The 22,125-nt window shown below is 44.4% G+C and overlaps 1 protein-coding gene across 2 annotated transcripts in view; it reads left to right on the top strand.

The window, feature by feature from the left end:
• Nucleotides 1-15,285, top strand: part of PER3 (period circadian regulator 3) — a 476,770-nt gene extending 461,485 nt beyond the window's left edge. For both annotated transcript variants that reach the window (XM_069240206.1, XM_069240207.1), the window contains exon 23: nt 13,660-15,285. In XM_069240206.1, coding sequence (XP_069096307.1) covers nt 13,660-13,812 — 153 coding nt within the window. In that variant the 3' untranslated portion in view covers nt 13,813-15,285. The remainder of the gene's footprint in view (nt 1-13,659) is intronic.
• Nucleotides 15,286-22,125: the final 6,840 nt, after the last annotated feature.

Raw genomic sequence — 22,125 nt, 5'->3', positions numbered from 1 at the left:
GGCCTATATCTAGATATACCCATTGTAGTCATGCATACTTTCTATTTGGTGTTCTCTTTCTAACTGATCTTTCAGCATTACATGATTCACTTTCAGTATTTTCTGAAACCGGTTTAATTCTGAATGTTCAACTATTGGCTTAATCTTTCTTGCCTCTCTGGTTTACAGTGGTTTCTTTTGCAGGTTCTTTTCAACTGCTTATTTCTATCGTTTTCTTCTTTTCACTCTTTTTCACTTGTTTTTCTCTTACTGATGAACTTAATCTCTAATTAATTTCAGTTGTACAATTCATTGTGAACTGTTTTCTTCCTCTCGGGGTTCTAGTGACTTACTTTTTCAATGGCAGGTTTTCATGGTTTGGATCAGAGAAAACTTCTTCCTGCTGCCACTCATGCCTTTGAATTTGTCATTACAGCTCCTTACACTGATGCCCACTTAGAAACTGGACAGCAACACCATTGGTAGAGGTACAAGTTTCTTCACTAGAAATTTCACCTTCACTGATCTGGAATGTTATGATTTTATTGTCTTCACCAGTTGAACATTTGTCACCTCCGTCTGGATCCACGCTGTGAACCTGAGCTTGACTCTGTGAGTCAATGGTTGTTGTAACCACTTCTTCTCTTGCTGCCTTCACCCTTTTTATGTGACCAGTGTGGATCCACTACAAGATTATAGCAGACTTCACCCTATTGTTTGTCGTAAATATCCCATAGCAATTCTTCCTCACTTATTTTAGGACTAGTACCCAGTCTCCAGGGTTCAATCCTTGGCACAGTACCTCCTTTGTTGCTTCTGTAGCCACGTTCACCTGTTGAGAAACAGATTTCACCGTATCAGCCAGACCTTTGCAGTAATCTTGTATGATGACATCAGTTATTGAGACAAATGCAGCTGAAGGAATGTAAACCAATCCTAATGCTTTGCCTATTATCACCGCATGAGGTAACATACCAGTCTTCTTGTTTGTAATACATCTGATGCTCATCAAAACAAGTGGAAGAGTGTCTGGCCATTTCAAATCAGTAGAAGCACAGACTTTGGCCAATTTATTGTTGAGAGTTCCGTTCAATCACTCTAGAAGATTAAGGATGATAAATACAACTGAACTTCTAGTTGATTTGAAAGGCAGTACAAATAATTAGCAAATTCTTAGTTTTAAATTGTTAGCCTTGATCACTCACTTAGCAATAGTTAAGCAACTGTAAGTCAATCCAGCCTATGAGAGGGATAGGCTTTGACCCATTTGGAAAACAAGCAGACAATAACCATGATATGCCAATGTGATTCATTGCTATCAATGTTTTATTTCCTTGATTATTGAGCTGACATACCAGGCACTTGGAGCATAAACGTTCTGCAACATTTCTAAAATACATGTTTTCCCAAAAATGTTTGAAAGTGCTACTCATTGAATCTTGCCCTGAGTGAGACTGATTATAGAAGTACCTTGCCTTAGGTTATAATATTGCATCTGGATTTATATATTTTTTCAGGAGTAACATACAAATCCTGATGATTTTTCTTGTAACCCAGTTTTTTCCATCTCCTTTTCTCATTTTCTGTAACGTCATCTTGAAGATCTCTCAGCTCACTCAACGAAGCCTGAATTGAACTCAATACAAAACAATTCACATTTCAGCATGCTGTATATTATGTATTCTTGATTAATCATGTTCAGTATCTTGAACCACTGTTTCATTTGCAAGTACTGAAATCTTTCTCAGCCTTATGGGCAGTACCCTTGACTACAACAGTCTCTTTTGGTTGCTGCATTTCCTTCAAAAGATCATGTATAAAGAGTCTGTTCTTCATGGGTTCTCTAGAATATGTCATAAAGCCTCTCTGTGACCGCAGTTGACTCAAGTCATGCACCACATCAAAATCATACTGGCTGTCTGTATAGATTGTGGCATTTACATTTTCTGACAAGCAGCAACTTCTTGTCAATGCAACCAACTCTGAAACTTGTGCTAAGTTACATTTGGCAGATATAATACTTCAGGAATTTCAGAAATGGAACACACTGCATAGGCAGCTTTCTTTGCTCTATATTGATTTCTCAGACTAGAGCTAGCAACAAATAAGGTCGAAGCAGCAGGGGTTTCTTTAATGTCTGACCTTGGTTTGGTACATGCATCACAAAGAAGTACATTCTCGTTATTCTCATCCTCGTTTTCATCAGTGTCCCTGTTTTCTCAACTTTTGTCTGGCACAGAAACCAGTGTCACCGGTTTGAGGATATTGCATCTCTGAATTGAAATATTTTCTGATGTAAGGATGACTTTCTCATATCTTGTCAGATGGCTGCTTGTCATGTTCATTGTCCTTGTATGTGTGAAAAGGTTCTCCACTGAGTGTGGGACAATTAAAGTATGCCCTATCACTATTACTTCATTTTGTTCAGTGGCAGCACAGACAGCTGAAACCAATTTCAGACAAACAGAAAGACTTACAACTACTGGATCCAATACAGCTGAGAGATAGGCTACTGACCTCATCATCCCGCTGTATCTGTGTAAGAACTGACAGTGTGCACTCTACTTCCTAATTGCAGTAGAAAAAGAAAGTAAAATTATAATCAGCCATTCCAAAGGTGGCTTCATTGTATATACTCCCTCTCAATATTTGGAAGCCTCTGAACGTTCTGTGCCGGATGGTTCTGGCTCTTTAATGTTACTGTGTATTAACCTTATTAAAGGCTTGATAATAATTAAGGAAGTTTGGAATCCTGTATGGTAACCAAAATAAATTACTTCCTTTTTACAGTACTGCATCTTTGTTGGGGAAACCTTCTGACCACTATCAGGTAAATAATTCATCAAAGCAATAGTAGCAAGTTTACAGTCCTCTTTTGTCTTTGATGCGGCCAATAAATCATCAATATACTTTACTACAACTGAGTCCCACCTCAAGGTTTCTAGATCTTTCTTTAGAAGTTGACTTCTGATTGAAGGACTTTCATTATACCTTTGTGTCATTCTACACGACAGCTTTATTTTAAAATTGAACCACAAATAGGAACTGGCTGTCCTCACAGAGACAAATCGAACAGAACACTTGGCATAAATTAATGGTTGTATACCATTCAGCACCTGCAAACATTTGGAAGAAAATCATAGTTGGATGTGGAATTGCCGGACGACATGGGATGAACGTTTTATTACTTTTTTCTTAGGTCCAGCATGATGAGCCATTTTCCACTGGGTTTCATTATTCCATTACAAGAGAATTTCAGAGCTGCCAAGTAGGTACAGAAGGATTCCCTACTCAATCATTATTTCAATAATGGTTTCGTTCCTTCCTCTGCTTCTCTTGAAAGTTTACATTGCTTAATTATGGGGAAAACCGCATCAGGTCTTATTTTCATTTTAACTGGCTCTGCACTGTTTTCAATAATCCTCTCTCTTTAACAGAGAAATCCCACATATCTTCTTTAACAATATGTCTTAAATGCAGATTGAAACAACTGAATCCTCAAATCATTCATGATTTTGTTCATCTCGCATTTCAATTGCACCACCATTCCGTGTGCAGTATATCACACAATTCATTTCGAAAAAGCAAGTGCCTGCCCAACAAGTTCACAAGATGTCAACCACACAAAATGAACTGATGTTTATTCTCAATTGTTCTGTTTTACCTGAAGCATCTGCTGCAACTTGATTAACAATTTTACTGATTCCCACAACTTCTCAAGAGGAGTAGGTTTGGAACTTCCCAGAACAAGCTGTAGAATGGGTAGCATCCGTATCAATTAAATATGAAAGAGGGTGGCTATTGAGTTCACCATCAATTTATGGGCCACTCTGGTGTACCTGTGACTGCTCTAAGTAAGTAATACTCCTCCCCGCTCAGGCATTGTCATTGTGAATTACTCCTGGAAGAAAACTGAGAAGAATCGTCACTCAGAATCAATGGATTCTGTTGGTACCCTGGGCAATATGGCATTTTATTTTTGCTGTTTTGCTGCATTACTGTGACTACAAACATCATCATGCAAAACGGTTTCTGGACATACATGCTCTGCACAGAAGTTGATTCGGTTGGGACCATTGACAGTTTATTTATCTGCATCTGAGGAACAAACTTAGGCCCTCATTATGAACATGGCGGGAAACCCCACTGTGTTCATGCTGAGTGGTCTGAACACAGACCTCCAGCCTGTTGAGGAACCCGCTGGCCCAAACAACAACAGTCCGCTGGGCCGGCTGGCAGCAATAGTGTTTCCACCAGCCGGCCCAGCAGAATGCTGGGCTTGGACATTGCAGACGGCTCCACATGGAGCCGTCGTCAATGCCACACTGTGGGGGGGTGCCGTAGCACCCGCTGCGAAAATCACTGCCCATAAATCGGGCAGTGACCTGCGTGACAGGGCTGTGCACGGGCCCCTGCACTGCCCATGCCAAGTGCACCCCTTCCGCCAGCCTTTTCCTGGCTGGTGAAACCACCAGGGAATGGCTGGCGGGACACGGGTTCTTTATCCGGAGGGCAGCGCTGCCCTGTCGGATGAAGAATTCCGTCATCGTCAGGCTGCCTGGCGGCGGTAGCCTGGCGGTGGTGGAGGGCTGCCTGTGGCGGTCCTCACTGTGTTCATTATGTGGCGGTCGAGACCGCCATGCCGGTGGTGGAAATTTCCACTGCCACCAGCATGGCGGTCTCAACCGCCAAGTTCATAATGACCCCCTCAGTCTGGATCCTATCTGGATTTTCTCTCATTTCCAGTTCCAATACCCATTTTTACCACAAAAGTGTCAATCAATGTTCCTCTTCAACATTTCAACATTTGTTTTCATTTGAGAGTGATTCACCATTCCCTTTCCACCACCTTCTTTCTCTGGATCATCAACTCCCCTGTGCCTCTTCTAAATCTGTATAAACCTCTTATATTAAGCATGCACTGACATTTTCGGCTCCTGTGAAACTCTCAAAATCTTTGTCCAGTTAATATTCTTATCTGGCACTTTCTTTTTCAAATATTCCATTGCCTGTTTATATTTATTAGCATCCTCCCCAGAAAGAGAATTATTAGGCACAACCTAAGCTGGTTCTTCAGTTGGCCAAGCAACAGCAACTTTACATTCAGAACACAAGTTATTAGTAATTACAATATCATTTAGGGAATTTAAGTCAGTCCACAACATCTGTGAAATGGTTGTCGACCTAAGAACTTCCTTGTACCACCTTTTAGACTTTTCTCGCAGGTTTAGAAAATGGTAGTAAAAATGTAACAATCAGCTCTCGTCAAAGGCACATGCAGTACATTTCCTCAATATATTTCTCTCAAAGGAATTTCCAAAACACTTCCTGATACCACTTTTGAATCACTAGCTGATCCCTTTGCTTTATTTGCTGATTCCTTAACATTCTTTTTATTTGTTGTCCCCTCTTCGAGCCCTCCCGGTGTTTCTTCAAATCACTCCATACTCTTGTCTTCTCAGTTAAATGTTTGGGTGGGCTCTTAAAGACACCAAACCTATTTCTTTTATTTTATCGCAAGTCAAATACTATTTATAATACTTTATCATACTTTTCATTTTACAATGTAATGTCAACTTTACATTCATCTACTAATTCTAACTTGTCATGTGCTTCAATTGCGCATCTAGCAGGTTCTTTGATCAAGTACCTCATGTCCTCAACATTGTATGACAATAGTTTATTGAAATTAAATTGTTCCTTGTAATATAGCAGTTAATTCAGTTTTTAAAAAGGCCAACGCTAACAATTCTTTCTTTCTTTCTGAGTTTCTTCAACCATGACTGTAGTAACTGTTGGATCGATTTGAATTTGAGAAACAACTGAAGTATCTGTGATAATACTTGGCAATGCTGTCATTGCAATTTCGGGTGTGGCCCTCAGTATGGTGGCAACAGCCATAGTTGTAGGTGAGCTCTGTATCTGTACTGCTGTACTATCCCCTGCCGCACCCATATCTGGTACTCCACCAGGACCAGCACTGGTTCCTGTGCCTTGTCGCTGTCTCACACTCACTTGGTGTCCACCCACGGGGACGATGCTGAACCTGTAATCCCAGCTGGGGCACCCCAGTGTAACAAGTAATGACTGACTTGTTACACTGACTGCCCCTAGAGGGAACGGGGATGGGATAAAACAAATAAAAAATGAACCCACTTCACTGCAGAAGTTAATCGACCGCCTCATGCACTGCCTACAAGGGTCGGGACTCCCTGGACCTCAGTATCCTCAATGCAGATGGGATACACTAAGAATGACAAAAGGTAATGTTACCCATAGATTCCCTTACTTAGAATGTCTTACAATAGTTTGCACATATGGTACACTTACAGGCATCACCCTATACATTGTATGTAAGAGAGCAGAAATCAGTTCAACTGGTGATCTTATGGAACTTCGGAACATACAGGATTCAGATTCTACAAAAATACAACTTCATTCTTTGGAACTTGTCCCAAGGTACTAGAAACAACGTATCACAAAACACAATGATAAACTTTCAGTTTGTGTATTAAGAGTTCAGAGCACTACAATGAAAGGTTCCAGATCGCTGGGCCACAAGAAGAAGATTCAGTACTCCAACAGTGTTCATAATCCAAACATACTCGTGCCTTCAAGGAACACATCATGAATTATTGCTAGTCCGAGGATTAGTGTGCACTAACCTGAGAGTAAAGTACTTAGGGCCTCATTACAACCCTGGCGGTCAACGACCGCCAGGTTTGAAGTGGCGATCGTACCGCCAACAGGCTGGTGGTACAAATCGCCATATTTTGACTGCAGCGGTAGCGCCGCGGTCAAGCCACCGGAACCAGCGGTTTACCGCCATGGTTGTCCTGGCCGTCAGAATCCACCAGGGCAGCGCTGCTTGCAGCGCAGCCCTGGGGATTTTGACTCCCCTTCCCGCCAGCCTGTCCATGGCGGTAGACACCGCCATGGAAAGGCTGGCGGTAAGGGAAGTCACGGGCCCCTAGGGGCCCCTGCACTGCCCATGCACTTGGCATGGGCAGTGCAGGGGCCCCCAGGCACAGCCCCGTCGCGATTTTCACTGTCTGCCTGGCAGACAGTGAAAAGCGCATCGGGTGCTGCTGCACCCGCCGCACCGCCACTAGGAGCCGGCTGCAATGTTACGGCCGACTTCCCCGCTGGGCCGGGGGGGATGTCCAAATGCGGCCGGCCAACTGGCAGTTCAGCCTTGGCGGTCGGCCTCGTCTGACCGCCAAGGTTGTAATGAGGGCCATAGTCTTGACAGTACTTGAACTGGAATCTGAAGGCAGCAGGAAACTCGAAGCGAGAAGCTCAATAAAACGTGGAACTCATGAAGGAAGACACTGGAAATGTTGCAGATGACAGAATCACTGTATCATCAGAAAGGCTTGGAAACTAGAATGCTGGAAACTTTGGGCAACTCAGGATATGAGCGCAGGAATGAGACTTGGCCAGGAGAGGAACACTTGAAGGTGAGTGAAGGAATGATGCATGCTCATTCCAGGAACAGGACTGAGGTCAAGCACTGATGGTTGTTCATAGGGGGGATTTATTCAGGGAGTCAAGAGTGTTCCATAAGGGCACATGTCCCACATGGATTCATGGAATATTCCAGTGAACCTGGGGGAAATCGTGTGTTACAAAACAACGGAAATGAGGCCTAACCGGTGCAAACAGTAATTGACCACAGTTGTAAGTACAGCAGAACCCCAAGTGCGAGTTGGTACAATTCAGTGGTTCACAGTGGAAACATGACTATCTCAAGTAGACATGTGATATCTACAGGTGTAAACTAGATGCAACTTGCATAGCAACAAACAGGAGAGTCAATGCTTCAGGCTTCCTGGGAGGGGGAAAGCCATAGAGAAAGGTAGGGTCAGGGAGTCTCTATAAGGAAAGGGTGATATGAGCCCAGTGAGGAAAACCCACCACACATAGGGCACAAGACAAAGTTGAGACAGTCGGTATACAGAGAAAGTCTGGCATTCAAAAGGTCATGTAAAAAATTATCTTCCTCATATGAATCATGATATCTGGTCTAGTCTTCTATCCACAGGTTCCTTAGAATATTTCCCAGACATCTGACTGGAGCCACAAAATCTTGAGCAGTACCCCTATGTGCTGGTAGGTGGTGTAGAACGGCTCTGTGTTGGTGGCATAAACATCATTCATGCCATAAGAGATGTGCAAGGTGCCTTTATAAGGGATCACTCCAGAAAGCTGATTACAGTTTGTTTATTTCTGTGCCAAAAGTGGATATCCGGAAGTTCTACATTGGTCATTTGTTGACCACTTCATTGACATGTTGTTGACTTTTTTTGCTCCTATTGTGCTTATGGATGTCCTCTAAAAAACGTGTGGGTTTTTCCACAAGCACAAGAAAAACAAGTAGTCAAAGCGCTCTTTGAGTTCACCATGCTGTGCCTCGAAAAAAAAACATGCTACAAGTCTAGACCCCATTTGGGCATTCCACCTGCGGGCCTGAGTTTGAGCCCACCCAACTCAGAGTTTTATGAGGTCATACAGGGTATGACCTGACCCCTGTGGCACATCATTGGCCTAACCAGTTTGGGAGGTGCCCTGGCAGGCTTTCTGCAGCACTAGGCGCCAGTCGGATTTCTGGATCCATCCTGGATCCGGACCAACTCCGGCCATGAATCCAGGCACAAGGTGTGACACTTAGTCGAGCAAATGCTGCCATGGTCGCAGAGGAGGACTGAGCCCTCGTGCCCCAAGCTATTACTGATAACAAGGACACAGCAAAGTTCACAAAATGATGCAGACTGGACACAGATGCCTTTTTGGGAAGGCCCATTGCTTTATCGATGGTACTCTGTTGACAGACTTCTCAGGGGATGTCCAGGCATCCCTTATTGAAATGCCCTACAATGGCTGTTGCCTGTTTGGCAACAAAGCCAATTAAGCACTTGAGTGTTTCACGGAGAGCACTCAGTAATTGGGACTCACCATGCCCCATTAGCCACACTCTTTCTTTAGCTACTCAAGTAGATGCAGCTTCAAAACCCATGTTGGAGGGAGGATCAGATACCACCTGCCCTAACGGCAATCCATCAGTTTGGACAAGTGGGTTTTCCAGATTGTCTAGTGAAAAGTCGTTAACACTTGCTCATGTCCTCTCTGCTTTGGACCCCAGACTGGATAGTAGTTTTGAACGGCCAGGTCGCATATTATCATATCCCCTTCCTGCAGGCCCATCAGCATTGCCCCAAGGTTCAGGGTGGGGCAGGAACTTTCCAGTTAGTTGATCTCTCCAGTGCCCTTCAATGGTGTACACAAAGGTGAAAGCGGTGGCTGCAGCACACCTGTGGAGGTCAGGAGTCCCTCAACGACTGGCTCCTGAAGGCAGGCTCACCCAGGCAGTCATCAACCACCTTCAGACTCTGGCAGATCTCCTGAATTGTCTGGGGTTCACTATGAATATGCAGAGGTCATGCCTTACTCCTTCTCGGATGCTCCCTTTCACCTGAGCCATTCTGGGCATGGTGCAATTCCCACTTACCCACTGGAGTGGAGAGTCCAGGACATTTGGGCTTTGGTCCTGATATTTCAATCTTTGTCCTGGATCTTGGTAGGACTGACAATAAGACTACTAGGTCTGATGGGCTCCTGCATCCTACTGGTGAAGTACGTTCAATGGCATATACAGGCTCTGCAGTCGGATTTGAATTCCCTGTTAGGACAGCATCAAGGGAATCTCTCTCACCTGGTCCAGATTTCTAGGGAGTCTGCAAAAGATCTGCAATGATGGTTACAGGACTGTGATTTGGTCAGTGGCAGATCCCTCTCTCTTCCCTGCTCAGAGCTGACAGTGGTGACTGATGCATTGCTTCTGTGCTCGGGCAGTCACCTGGGATAGGTGGAGATCTGAGGCCTGTAGTCTCCGGTGGAGACTCTGTTCCACATCAGTTTTTCAGAGCTAAGAATGATTTGCTTGCCATTGAAAGCTTTCCTGTCTTCCATGAAAGGAAAGCTGGTTCAGATGTTAATGGACAACCATTCAGCCATGTGGTACTGCAACTAGCAGTGTGGAGTGGGGTGGTGGACCCTGTGCCAGGAGGCTGTGCATCCCTGGATATGGCAGAATGCAGTCTGCACCCGGGGAATATTCTAAGGTAATAAATCTGTAGCTAGATAGAGTTTCTACCAGATAAGGAATTTCTGAACATAGGTAACTTGTTCTTAGTTCTTTTCACTCTGGTGTTCAGTTTCTTCAACTATTTCAGGAAATCCTTCCACACCCTATACTGCATCTTCCCTCCAACATTCCATCTTGTCAAAACTACTTGTTCTCTAACTCGTTACAAATGGACTCTTCAGTTGCTTTGTCATTGTTTTCTTTCCTTCTCTCTAGGCATAATTCCTATTTATTTAATCCCTCAAACTGGGTAGATCTAGGCAACGGCTTTCTTTGCGTCATTATTTGGCTCTAGCAACCAAGCTTTCTAATATTAAAGGTACCTTCTAAAGGAAACTAAGGCCCTCATTATGTCATTGGCGGTAAAAGCCGACTACTGCCGCCAAAAGTGCATTGCCACGGCTAACATCCGTCTGCCATAATATGACCTCAGCCGGATTTCCGCCACAGGAAGGGTGGAAATCCGGTTGTGGTCATGCTGGCGGACGGTGTTAAGGTGGCGCTGCTACCACCAGCAGTGCCACGCAAGTAGACTCCCACCAGCCGTATTATGAGAAATAATACAGCCTGGCGGTGTTCTGCTGGTGGGCAGTGCTGGCAGTAGCAGCGCCCCGCCCCGTTCCCTGCCGAAGACCCCCTGGATTCAGGTAAGTCGGGTTTCCGACAGGGAAGGGGGGTTTTGTGTGTGTGTGGGGTTGTGTGCATGAGTGTGTGAGTGTGTGCGTGTATGAGAATGTATGTGTAGTGTTGTTTGTGTGTGTGTGTGTGTATGCATGTGTGAGAATGCGTGTAACTATGGATATGTATCTGCGTGTCTGCGTGTCAGTGTGAATGTGGTGCGGATGTGTGCATGAGTGAATGGATGCATGCCTGTATGAATGCGTGTATGCCTGTGTGAGTGGGGAGTGTTATTCCTCCTATCAGTGACAGGGAAAGAATTCCCTGTCACTGATATGGCCTACGAAAACCATGGCGGTAGGCAGGGATAAAATGCCTAAGGCGGTACAATAGCGGCCGTCGGGCTGGAGATTATTATCTCCAGCCCAGCGGCTGCTACCGCCATGGCGGTCGGATTGGCAATGTCATAATGTGGTGATATGTACAGCCAGCCTGTTGGCGGTACTACCATCACATTACCACTGACCTCCGGGGTCTTAATGATCCCCTAAGTCTTTATCAGAATCAGAAATCCAGGTGCACATATAGAATCCAATGTCTGTTATCATTTCATATGTAGATGTTCTGTTAGCAGGTAATTTCCAACTGTCAGTAGGAGTCACAACAGAAACCGTATGCTTTTTCTGCCTAGCACACATTATTTTTACCTAAATCAATCTAAAAAAACACACAAAACAAATGAGCACACTATCAGTCTCAGCGCAGCTTTGTTGAAGTCAATCTGTCACTGTGCAGCTCTGTCAGAAACCAACCAATAACAGTTCAGCTTTGTGGTTTGTCACAAATCTCAGAGTGGCTTTATGGCTAGTGACCAATCTCAGCCCGACTTCTCCATGAATAAGAAAAACGATTGCAAAAGCTTTCTCGCTTAATTTTCATAAACCCCTCAACATTTACCTCAATCAATTCTCCCACTGGTTACTGGATTGGAGGCAGTGTTAATCCTTAATTTCACTCCCAGTCCCAGTGATAAGAAACCTCCCCAGAGATCACTTAGCAGAGTAAAGTAGTTCATTAAATAATGGGGTCCACTGAACTATTGAGTTCCACATCAATGAAAAGTTAAAGGATTTTATTACAAAATTTCAACACATAATAATACATGTAATGCAGAGTATGTACAAATCTGAAAATATTACCTGTCTCAATGCAATGGGCAGCAAAGTCATAGGAAAACCAGCATAGGATAGCTCTGGAAATTCTCTCGCTAACCCTATATTCAAGGGCATCTTATCCACATGTTTTGCTTAGAAATTTTGAAAAACTGCAGAATCATAATGTGAGCAAATCGATAATTTCCTCAGCAAATCAGAACACAAGAATAATACATGTAATTACCTTAAAACAGAAGCATTGTACCATTCCTAAAACAGCAATTCAGTACCTTTTATGTTAATGTAATCTGGAGATGATCGAACAATTATGAAACCTTTAAACAATAGGACTTTCAGAAAATGAATAAACTAATTATCACAACGAAAGGCAGTGGAAGGACCTTACCAAACGTTACAAGTAATTGGAAACATGGACATGTTAATCAAATTCAATATAATAAAAGCAGTGCGAGAAATTATATCCATCTTGTTCACTATGGAGATTTATTCCGACAGGTGGCCTAACTATTGATACCTTCACTTTTATATACCATATGAAATTAGTTTCAATGGCCACTATAATAATCTAGTTTGTTTATGCAGGTCCATGTGTAAAATTAGCATATTATTCGTCATTATCAGTTCACAAAACTATTAACTCAAAAACAATTCCACACAGTCAGTGCATAACTTTGGGTGATAGGGCAGTAACCACTCCCACTCAGAATGGTGTACATCTTGGTGTCCAGGAAAATGTGCACTTAAAGAGAGATTCTCCAGTGTGCTTGCTTGACCGTCAAGGTCAGCGGAGGAAAAACACATAGGGCACTCCTGAATCATTCTAGAGCTGTTTTATTGAGATTAGAACATGTGAGCTGAGGGGCTCTACAGCCATTTATTACCCCACTGGGCTATCTTGCAAGGGTTGGGACACGTGATAGGTGGATTATATAAAGATCTCTTCAATGGGTACTTTCTGTGTGGCATCTGACTCAAATGTTAACCTGCACCATACTGAGATTGGGCATTTTATGCAAATTTTCAGTATTATGTTAATTGTTTGTCTTTGATCTCCCCTTTAATTTCATTTTCCTTATCTGATATACTTTCTATTTTATGCTGGTTTTTCACTTTCAGTTATTAAAATTTTACTTTCACGGGTTGGAAATTTTACCCTCTGTTGTAAGGTTGGAAATATTACCCTCTCGTCTAATGGAAGAATTTTGGGAACCTTTGTATCACTAGCTCCTGGCCTCTTGCAGTTGGTTCAGATTTGGTGTTCTCTAGCAATGCACTATGCTCTCCGCCCTTGCTGATGGCAGGTGCATTTCTATGGCAGAAGGAACTCGTGTTGCATTTGTGAGACAAATGAAGTATATTTGTGTTGAAGATAGGTTCTCCATGCTCACAGGTCAGCAACAAGCTAAAACTGTGGTTTTAACAGGGGACAGATATGTTTTCAGTACAGCAGAGGAACATACCTGGAGCCTCGCTCTGTACTTGCTTGCTTTCAAGCAACGAGGCAGTTTTCAATTTAGCTCAAGCAAGGGGGAGCCCAGTTATTAATGCCAACGTAAGAGATATACCATGTTGGGTGTTTATACCATGATATTTAGGTATCTTATTTAAAGGTGGTGAATTCTAGCATTATGGAGCATGTATTGGATTTTGTTCCATGGACCACAACCTGTGTATTCACTTTTTTGTCAAGTTTCAGTATTGCATGTATTCTCCTGCATGATGTTGTCCTCTTCTCTTTTGCAGGGATGCATCGTCTGTGATAAAAGGGGTGAATATCGTGATGCTATGGCAAACAATGTCAGCAGGCCTGAAGATAAAGGAAGTTCCGTTTCTGAGCAACAGAATTCCCCTAGCACTCTTCATATACATCATGGCACAAAACTTGCAGACCATTAACTTATACAGAAAGATCTTGAGCACATTTTTAAAACAACGTTTTTGTTAAATTGTGAGCAGAAATCCCTGGTAGTGCCTGGAATGGTATCCGGGCAAGCTGCTGACACTTCTGTTTTTCAAAATGGTGGACATGTTTTAGAAAGACCTTGATCCATCATTTTGTTCTGACCACTGTGACATTTTAAAATGTTTTGTTAGATACTTAGCACTTATTGAATTCTTCTAGCTCATTTGCTGCAATTTTGAATGGGGCAAATTTGTTTGGATGAACAGACACTAATTTGGGAAGGTATTGATCAGGAATTATGTATAGGAGCTGTAAAAGACTTAATTGCAGCTTCTTGGAATTCTTGGTTAGTGGAATACAGCACTTTTTAACAGTCTCTACTGTTTACCACCGAAATAAGAATAGAGAAACAGAGATAATTAGACCTCTAACACCCTTTTGTTCTACCTAGCCTTATGACCGTGAGCACTTTACTATTTGAGAACTGAAGAATTGTAAGTCCATTTGAGAACATTAAAGATGAATGTAGTTTCCTTGGAAATCGATTTAAATACTTTCTGCTTGTTATTCAAACTGTAAAAATGCAGAGTAGAATCTAGAATAGACTGAATTAGATAATCTTGAAGCCTTTCCAGTAAGGTCATATTACATTGGTTGGCTTGATGGAGATTTGATGTAAACTCCAATAGTGGACAGAAGACAAATTGAATGGAAACATACTGTTGGCTCATTTTTATACTTTCACTTCACCTCTAAAAGTGAGTATCATTGGTGTGCGGAAATATTGTTATTAGAATGTTCCTAAACTTTGAAAGGAGAGGAACTTCAAAAATGTGCCTACTGAGTGATCATTTGCTTTAGCTTATTTAGCTGTGCCTATTTTGACTGCCAAGGATTAGGCTATAGCTTGCTGAAAAGTATGTTTTTGGCTTCCATAGTTCTTCTAAAGCTAGGATGTTGAAACAATTACTGCTGATTGATTTTTTTCTGAAGGTTGACTGAGTCCCTTAAGCCTTTTTGGTAGGGAGTTTAGGAGGTCCAGTTCACTTGGGGCAGTTTCAGAAACTAAATAAATGCAAATTCAGAGAAAAAATATCTTCTATTTAGGTGCATGCTATGAAGCTACTGGAAAACGCTTTATTTTCACCTAACATTAGACTTTTATCTGTGGCATTTCCCTCCATATATTTGTACTGTCTTGAGAACTTGTTTGGAGCTAAAAGCTGATGATAATGTCGATGGCCACTGTGATGTATGTAGACACACCAACCAAAGGACCAGATGTAAAGAGAAAATGTCCAAAATGCCATCCTATTCTGCTGGTAGAGGACTGAATAGCTGATAGCTCTTTTGGCTCTGCATTCCCTCCTTCCTTGTTCTCACCATAGAAGGATGTTAACCATAGCACTCATTAAAGATACTATGTATTCAACATTTTGCTATTTATTAAAAAATACGTAAATATTTCTGAAATGTCGCAGTGCCTTTGTTTGTGCACCTTCTTGATGCTTGCTGGGTTGGATGGTGAAGGAAATAGAATGCCAGATGCTTTTGAATCATTGGTTGTAATAATTGGTATCTTGAGTCTCACATTGACTTCCCACTTGCATTATTTATTTCCAAATTCCCATAGTCTGATTTACTCTTACTATTTCTCTGTGTTAGTTTGCCATTCATGAAACTTTCTATGTACAATGACACCGCAAAGAAGAAAGTTGTTTTTTACGAGATACTATTTTATGCAGAACCATTTTGTAATGTTTAATGACAATGGCTGTGACTTTAAATTGTTACAAAGGTCGGATTTTTCATGCCGATATGATGAAAGTAAACACTTCAATAAGTTGCATAGATTTCCACAATGATTGCGGGGGTTGCCAATTTGTTTTTGAACACACCCACGTTAATCAATACGCATGTTTGTCAAGATTTATTTATGTCATTTTACCTGTTGATCTGTGTGACCTGTGGGTGGTTGGGTGTTTAAGCGCTCTTCTGTATTTCAAGACCTCTGAGTATACATGGCCTATGGTTGTCTAAGCATGTGTGAGCAGGTCTCAGAGTATGGTAATATCTGACTTTATGATTATCTGTATGTTTGCGTTCAAGCTGAATGAGTGGATTATATGTAGTGACTGTATGTGCATGCATCTGTGAGACCGCTCACGTGGGAAATTGAAACGTCCCCCGTTTGTCGTTAAAGTGGCCTGCTCTATAAGAACTCAACTTTTACTCTTTTTACACTAGTTAATTCATTAGTTCATGTGCTGGCTTTTCAAATTAATCTTAGATCATAAGGATTCGAGAAACTAACTTCTGATAGATTATTTTGTGCCTCTAAATTAAACCCATCTAAGAAAGACATGAGCATTGGTTCTATTAGTGTCGGGACGATTATCAATTCTATGTCAGACCGGAGGCGATGATTATGCTTGACTTTCTGCACTTCACTAAATAGCAGCCAAGAAAGAGAACAATAACAAAACTACTGATTCCATGAACTCTAGGGATCAGGAAGTAAAAACAGGCATATCCAATAACGTGAAGCAGTATGGCAATAACCAGTCAGCACGAATGAGCCCCAAATTAGTCCATAGCGCTGCTACCCCCAGCCCTTTGGTTGCATACTCCTGGTGTTTGATCACAATCTTATACATGCAACATAATAAAATGCCAGGACAATGTTTGTGGGTATAATATGTCGCAAGTTTATTGATTACACAGGAAGGGTTATCTTACGGGCGATCCAGGTGTCGGAGATGAGTTTATGAATATGGCCGACACCCATCCTGAGAAAGCTAGAGCTGTCCCTTGTGGTGCTCTCTGCACCTGCGTACTCCGCATCTTACAGCTCGTTCCTTTCTCGTGGTTTACCACTTTGATATTTTAGTCATGATCCTGACAAGTCAGAGCGAGACCCCGGCCAGTCTCCACAGTTGCTCAGGATTCCAACTGCCCCCCTTTACGGGGTTGAGGAGCGCCGTCACATCATCCCGGGCCCCGCCGTAAAGGCTCCCAGTGGCCCGAGGAATAGCCTTTGCTCCAGGAATCACCATCTGGAGGCCTTTTAGTCACCCTTAAAGCTTTAGGATCGCCCTGTAACTCCGCTTTGCGACGACTTTTACGTTTCCTGTAAAGAAAGTAATGTTAAGCCTACGCTCCCTTTCTGCCCTTAAACCCTTCTATATCCCTTTGTTGTCGGGGTGGGTGGGAGGGCTTGCGCGTCGTTCAGCCAAAGAGGCCCCAGCCCAGTCCAGTTGCCCCTTAAGAGGCCTTGTGGCCTCACTCCGCCTCCATCACACCTTTGGGGCCATAAACTCTAGGTGGCCCACCCTCCCAGTACGGAGGCCCCTCGGGCTCGTCTCTACCAGGCAGGGGAGCGACGCTAGGATGCTGTCCGCCTTAAAGACGCCCTACGTGCGTCGCGGCCATCCACATTGTTAGTGTCTGCAACTCCGCTTTCTTCGAGCTCGCAGCCACGCAGCCAAGATAAGTGTCATAGTCTACATTTCTCACTTACTAACTGTATTTAACCTGCATTTTCACTATTTTATTGATAGTTTCTGCCTTGCCTATTTTGCCTTTTTTACTTCTTTCACTCAGTCGCGAGAACGTTTTTCCGCTTCTCGCAGCTGCATGTAGGGCTCTCCAGGGGGCATTCTCGTCTGAGTGCTCAGGCAATCAGCTTAGAACGCTTCCTCAGAATCTGAGCCGTCGGTGCACTGAGTTCATTTTGCCTGCAGATAACGCCCCTTTTTAGGGATCTGTTAAGCTTATTCTCCTTGTTTGCAAGACGCCCTGAACTACAGGGTCAGTATTATTAACCAATTATTTTTTCCTGCGCCCTATTCGGGGTCAGTATTTTCACTAGCACTGCTATTACTTTTGGGTCATTTTTCTCAGGCACGTTATCCTAGTTAAATTTCCCTTGCACCAGGGGTGTTATTGTCCCAAAAATTACAACCCTTTGAGCTTAACATTTTAGACTAACACCCAGTCTTATCCTATCATAAGGGATACTCTCACATTAAATACTAAAGCCTTCTAACTTGTTTTACATCTGTTTAAATACAGTTATATATATAAAAACATTTCCATAATGGAATTAAACGAGAAGGAATTTTTTGATGCGCTAGATGCGTCTGTCTACCGGGCAGTCTCTGAGGCCATTGCTCCTTTGGAGGAATGACTGTTTCTACAAATTTCACAAGAGTGTGCTAGGATGTCTACTTGTACCCCTCTCTCTTCAGCTCCTGTTCTCCAGAACCTTACTGAGAGCCCTACCCCTGCAAAGCGTCATCGCGAAGCAGGAGTCAATCAAGATATGTTTGACAGATTAAACAGGCTTTTATGTCTGATGATAATGGCCTGTCTATTGATACCTCCTCACCCTTTAACTATGATCAGAATTCTCATTATTATATTGATCCTAATGAATGAAAAACCTGGCCCTTCCAGACCCTGGCGTCCTTCCTCTCATGCTCCTGACTCTATCCCTGAATCCTTTGACATGTTAGATTCAATGACATTCTTCACCCTTGATCTTCCGAATGGGCCCCATCTGAAAAAGTTGCCACATATGTAGCAGATTGTATTCGGAAACCATTAGAAAAAAAATTATGCACTTGCTTTAGGGCAGAATGTCCTCGCTCATCTTTATCTGGCAAGGTTGGCCAGACTTCTGATTTTCCTGGGAAATGCTAACTGTGCTCTATCAACTGAGTGTCGCCGGTCACTTTTAACTAAAGTGGATCCTCAATTAGGTGATCTGGCAAATTATGAAGCAGTGGCTCAGGGTGGTCTATTTGGTGAGCCATTTATCAAAGAACTTGGGAAATTTGTGAATATCTTCACGTCCTTAGACAAGGAGCAGGAGGTCATTCCGAGTTTGGTGGTCATTACCGAAGACTGCTGTGCAGGCGGCCGCCGAAAGACCGCCAGTGATGGCGGAGTGAAGGCAGCCGCATTACAAGTCACCCACACAACACCACACAAAATCCACCCAAAAAACGACACCTTTGGCTGAAACAACAGCATGAAAGAGGCGGCTGCACCACCAGCACCGCCACGTTGAGCATATCCCGCCCGCCAAATAACGATTCACAAATCAGCACCGAGGTCCCAACATGGCAGCAATCCATTGGCGGTCTGAACCGCCGCGAGAAACAAAGGCACCACGACCCAAACACTGCACCACATTGGATAATACCATTACCCAACACCTGAGACACATACACACACCTATCCACAGCCCTACAAAACACACCCCTACACATACCCAGAACCCTTTGCAACCAGAAACTCTGACAGAGGGAGGTAAGATCACAATGAAAAGACGCACTGCACCTAGATACACCAGGCACAATCACACTTAACACGCATCACACAGCACACCACTGCACACAAACACCATAGAGCACACACACATACCAGTACACAAACTCACATCAACAAACAACACACCCAGAATCTCTGCACAACATACACCCCCACCCACAACCACCAGGGTACCACCAAAAAACCCACGATTCACAGAAGAGGAGCTGAGGGCAATAGTTGACTAAATCATCATCACCATTCACGCACAAGGGAGGACATCAGGAAGAGGTGGAATGACATATGGGGGAAGGTATGGGCCAATCAAGAATCCCTCCAACAGACGCCCCACGGAAAGGCCTTCTAGTTTACCGCCGACCTCCACGAATCTAAACAAACCTGCAGAAGACTCGAAAGGAAGTGGCACCAAGACCAGACTCTGGACAACCACACAGCCTTCAAAAATGACATCCGCACACACCACCAACTCATCTGAGCCGCCAAGAGAACCGTCTTCAGAGACCGAATAAACAACAACGCACACAGCCACAAGGAGCTCTTCAACGTCGTGAAGGAACTCTCCAACCCCAGCTCCAATGCCAACGACATCCCGCCATCCCAAGACCTCTGCGACTCCCTAGCCTCCTACTTCCACCGCAAGATTGCAGACATCCACGACAGCACCATCACCCAGACTCCCCTGGCAACCACCAACCCCACAGATTCACCTCCGACCAACCTCCTGCTCTCCTGGTCCCCCGCCAACGACACCATCAAAATCATGAACACCATCCACTTCGGCTCTCCATCTAACCCCTGCCCTCACCACATCCTCAACAAAGCAAGCTCCGTCTTCGCACCCCAACTACGGAAGATCATCAACAGCTCCTTCGAGTCCACCCCCTTCCTGGAGAGCTGGAAACACGCAAGATCAACGACCTCCTAAAAAAACCAAAGCAGAACCAAAGGACCTCAAGAACGTCCGGCCTATCTCCCTGCTCCCCTTCCCGGGAAGAGTCATTGAGAAGACAACAGACAGACAACTAACCCACTTCCTCATGGAGAACTGTACCCTGGACCCTTCCCAATCCGGATTGCGCAGCAACACAGTACCGAAAGCGCCCTCAACGCTGCCACCGACGACATCAGCACCATAATGGACAACAGCAAAACTGCGGCCCTCATCCTCCTGGACCTCTCATCTGCGTTTGACACCATCTGCCACCACACCCTACACTCATGTCTCAGCAATGCAGGAATCCGCAACAGAGCCCTGGACCTGGACACCTCTTTTCTCACCGGCAGAACCCAGAGAGTCCGCCTCCCCACCATTCCGCTCGGAGGCCACCGAAATCCTCCAGGGTTCGTCCCTTAGCCCGACCCTCTTCAACGTCTACATGGCCCCGCTCGCTAACATTGCCCGATCCCACAACCTCAACATCATCTCATATGCCAACGACACCCAGCTGATCCTTTCCCTCACCAAGGACTCCACTGAGACCAACCTCCACAAAGGAATGAAGGCATTCACCAAATGAATGAAGAGCAGCTGCCTCAAACTCAATTTCGACAAGACGGAAGTCCTCATCTTTGGCTCCACCCCCTCCGCATGGGATGACTCCTGGTGGCCTGCCACTCTTGGAGCCGCTCCGACTCCCATCGACCACGCACAAAACCTAGGATTCATCCTGGACTCCTCATTATCCATGACCCAGCAAGTCAACACCATCTCCTCCTCCTGCTTCAACACCCTCTGCATGCTCCGAAAGATCTACAAATAGATACCCACCAAAACCAGAAGAACAGTCACCCAAGCCCTCGTAAGCTGCAAACTGGACTCCGGCAATGCCCTCTATGCAGGAACTACTGCCAAACTCCAGAAGAGGCTGCAACGCATCCAGAACGCCTCCGCACGCCTCATCCTGGACATCCCACGCCACTGCCACATCACAGACCACCTGAGAACCTGCACTGGCTCCCAGTCAACAAGAGAATCACCTTCAAACTTCTCACCCATGCTCACAAAGCACTGCGCAACACCGGACCAGAATACCTCTACAGAAGGCTCTCCTTCAACACCCTGACCCAGCATCTCTGCTCCGCCAACCTCGCCCTTGCAACCATCCCACCTGTCCACAGAACTACAACCGCCGGTAGATCATTCTCACACCTCGCTGCCAAAACGTGGAACACTCTTCCCACCCACCTGCGCCAGACCAAAGACTTCCTTACCTTCAGGAAACTTCTCAAGACCTGGCTGTTCGAGGAGTAGCAGCGCCATCCCCCCCCTCTTTCCTCAGCCCCTTGAGATCCTCATGGGTGAGTAGTGCGCTTTACAAATTCCTGATTGATTGATTACAGACCATGGCTTCCAGGCACTAAATCACCTTTATGAGGACAGGTGGTGGTCCCCCAGCAGCTCCCCCAGAAATGTCACTGTGGGAGGAGAAGGTCCTGGCCATTCTACATCCAGAAGGGCTGACGGGAATACCTGGTGGACTGGACTGGACTCTGGTAAGTCTACTGTACTCCCTGGACAACATGTCCCGGTGCACAGCATGTACCCCCACCACGCTCTTACCCCCTAACATGCACAAACCCACCATGGACCCAATACCCACCCCTGCATGCCACAGCACCCTACTGACACCATTCCCTTACAGGCCCTCCCAGTGCATGGATACCACACACTGCAGCAAGTACCACATCTACTGCAATGCTACACTCCCTACCTTTGAACAACTGCTACATCCACATCACATCTCTGCATTTGCACGTTAAACCATGTCCCTCCCCATCACCAGGATGTGATCCTTCTTCTGAACCGTCACCTTTGTGTGCCACTGTTAAACCCTGTTGCTGTCCAATACCAAGTACACAGCATACTGGGCAAATGGATACAGGACCTGTGAGACAAACAGCTGTACCACCCACTCTGATCAGCACCCACACCCCACTCTGCTAAACTGTAATGTCATACACTTAATAAA

Source organism: Pleurodeles waltl, chromosome 6 (genome assembly GCF_031143425.1).
Source record: "Pleurodeles waltl isolate 20211129_DDA chromosome 6, aPleWal1.hap1.20221129, whole genome shotgun sequence".
In the NCBI taxonomy this organism is placed as follows: Eukaryota; Metazoa; Chordata; class Amphibia; order Caudata; family Salamandridae; genus Pleurodeles; species Pleurodeles waltl.
Note: the sequence above shows the minus strand (reverse complement) of the source record. Positions and strands in the feature narration are given on the sequence as shown.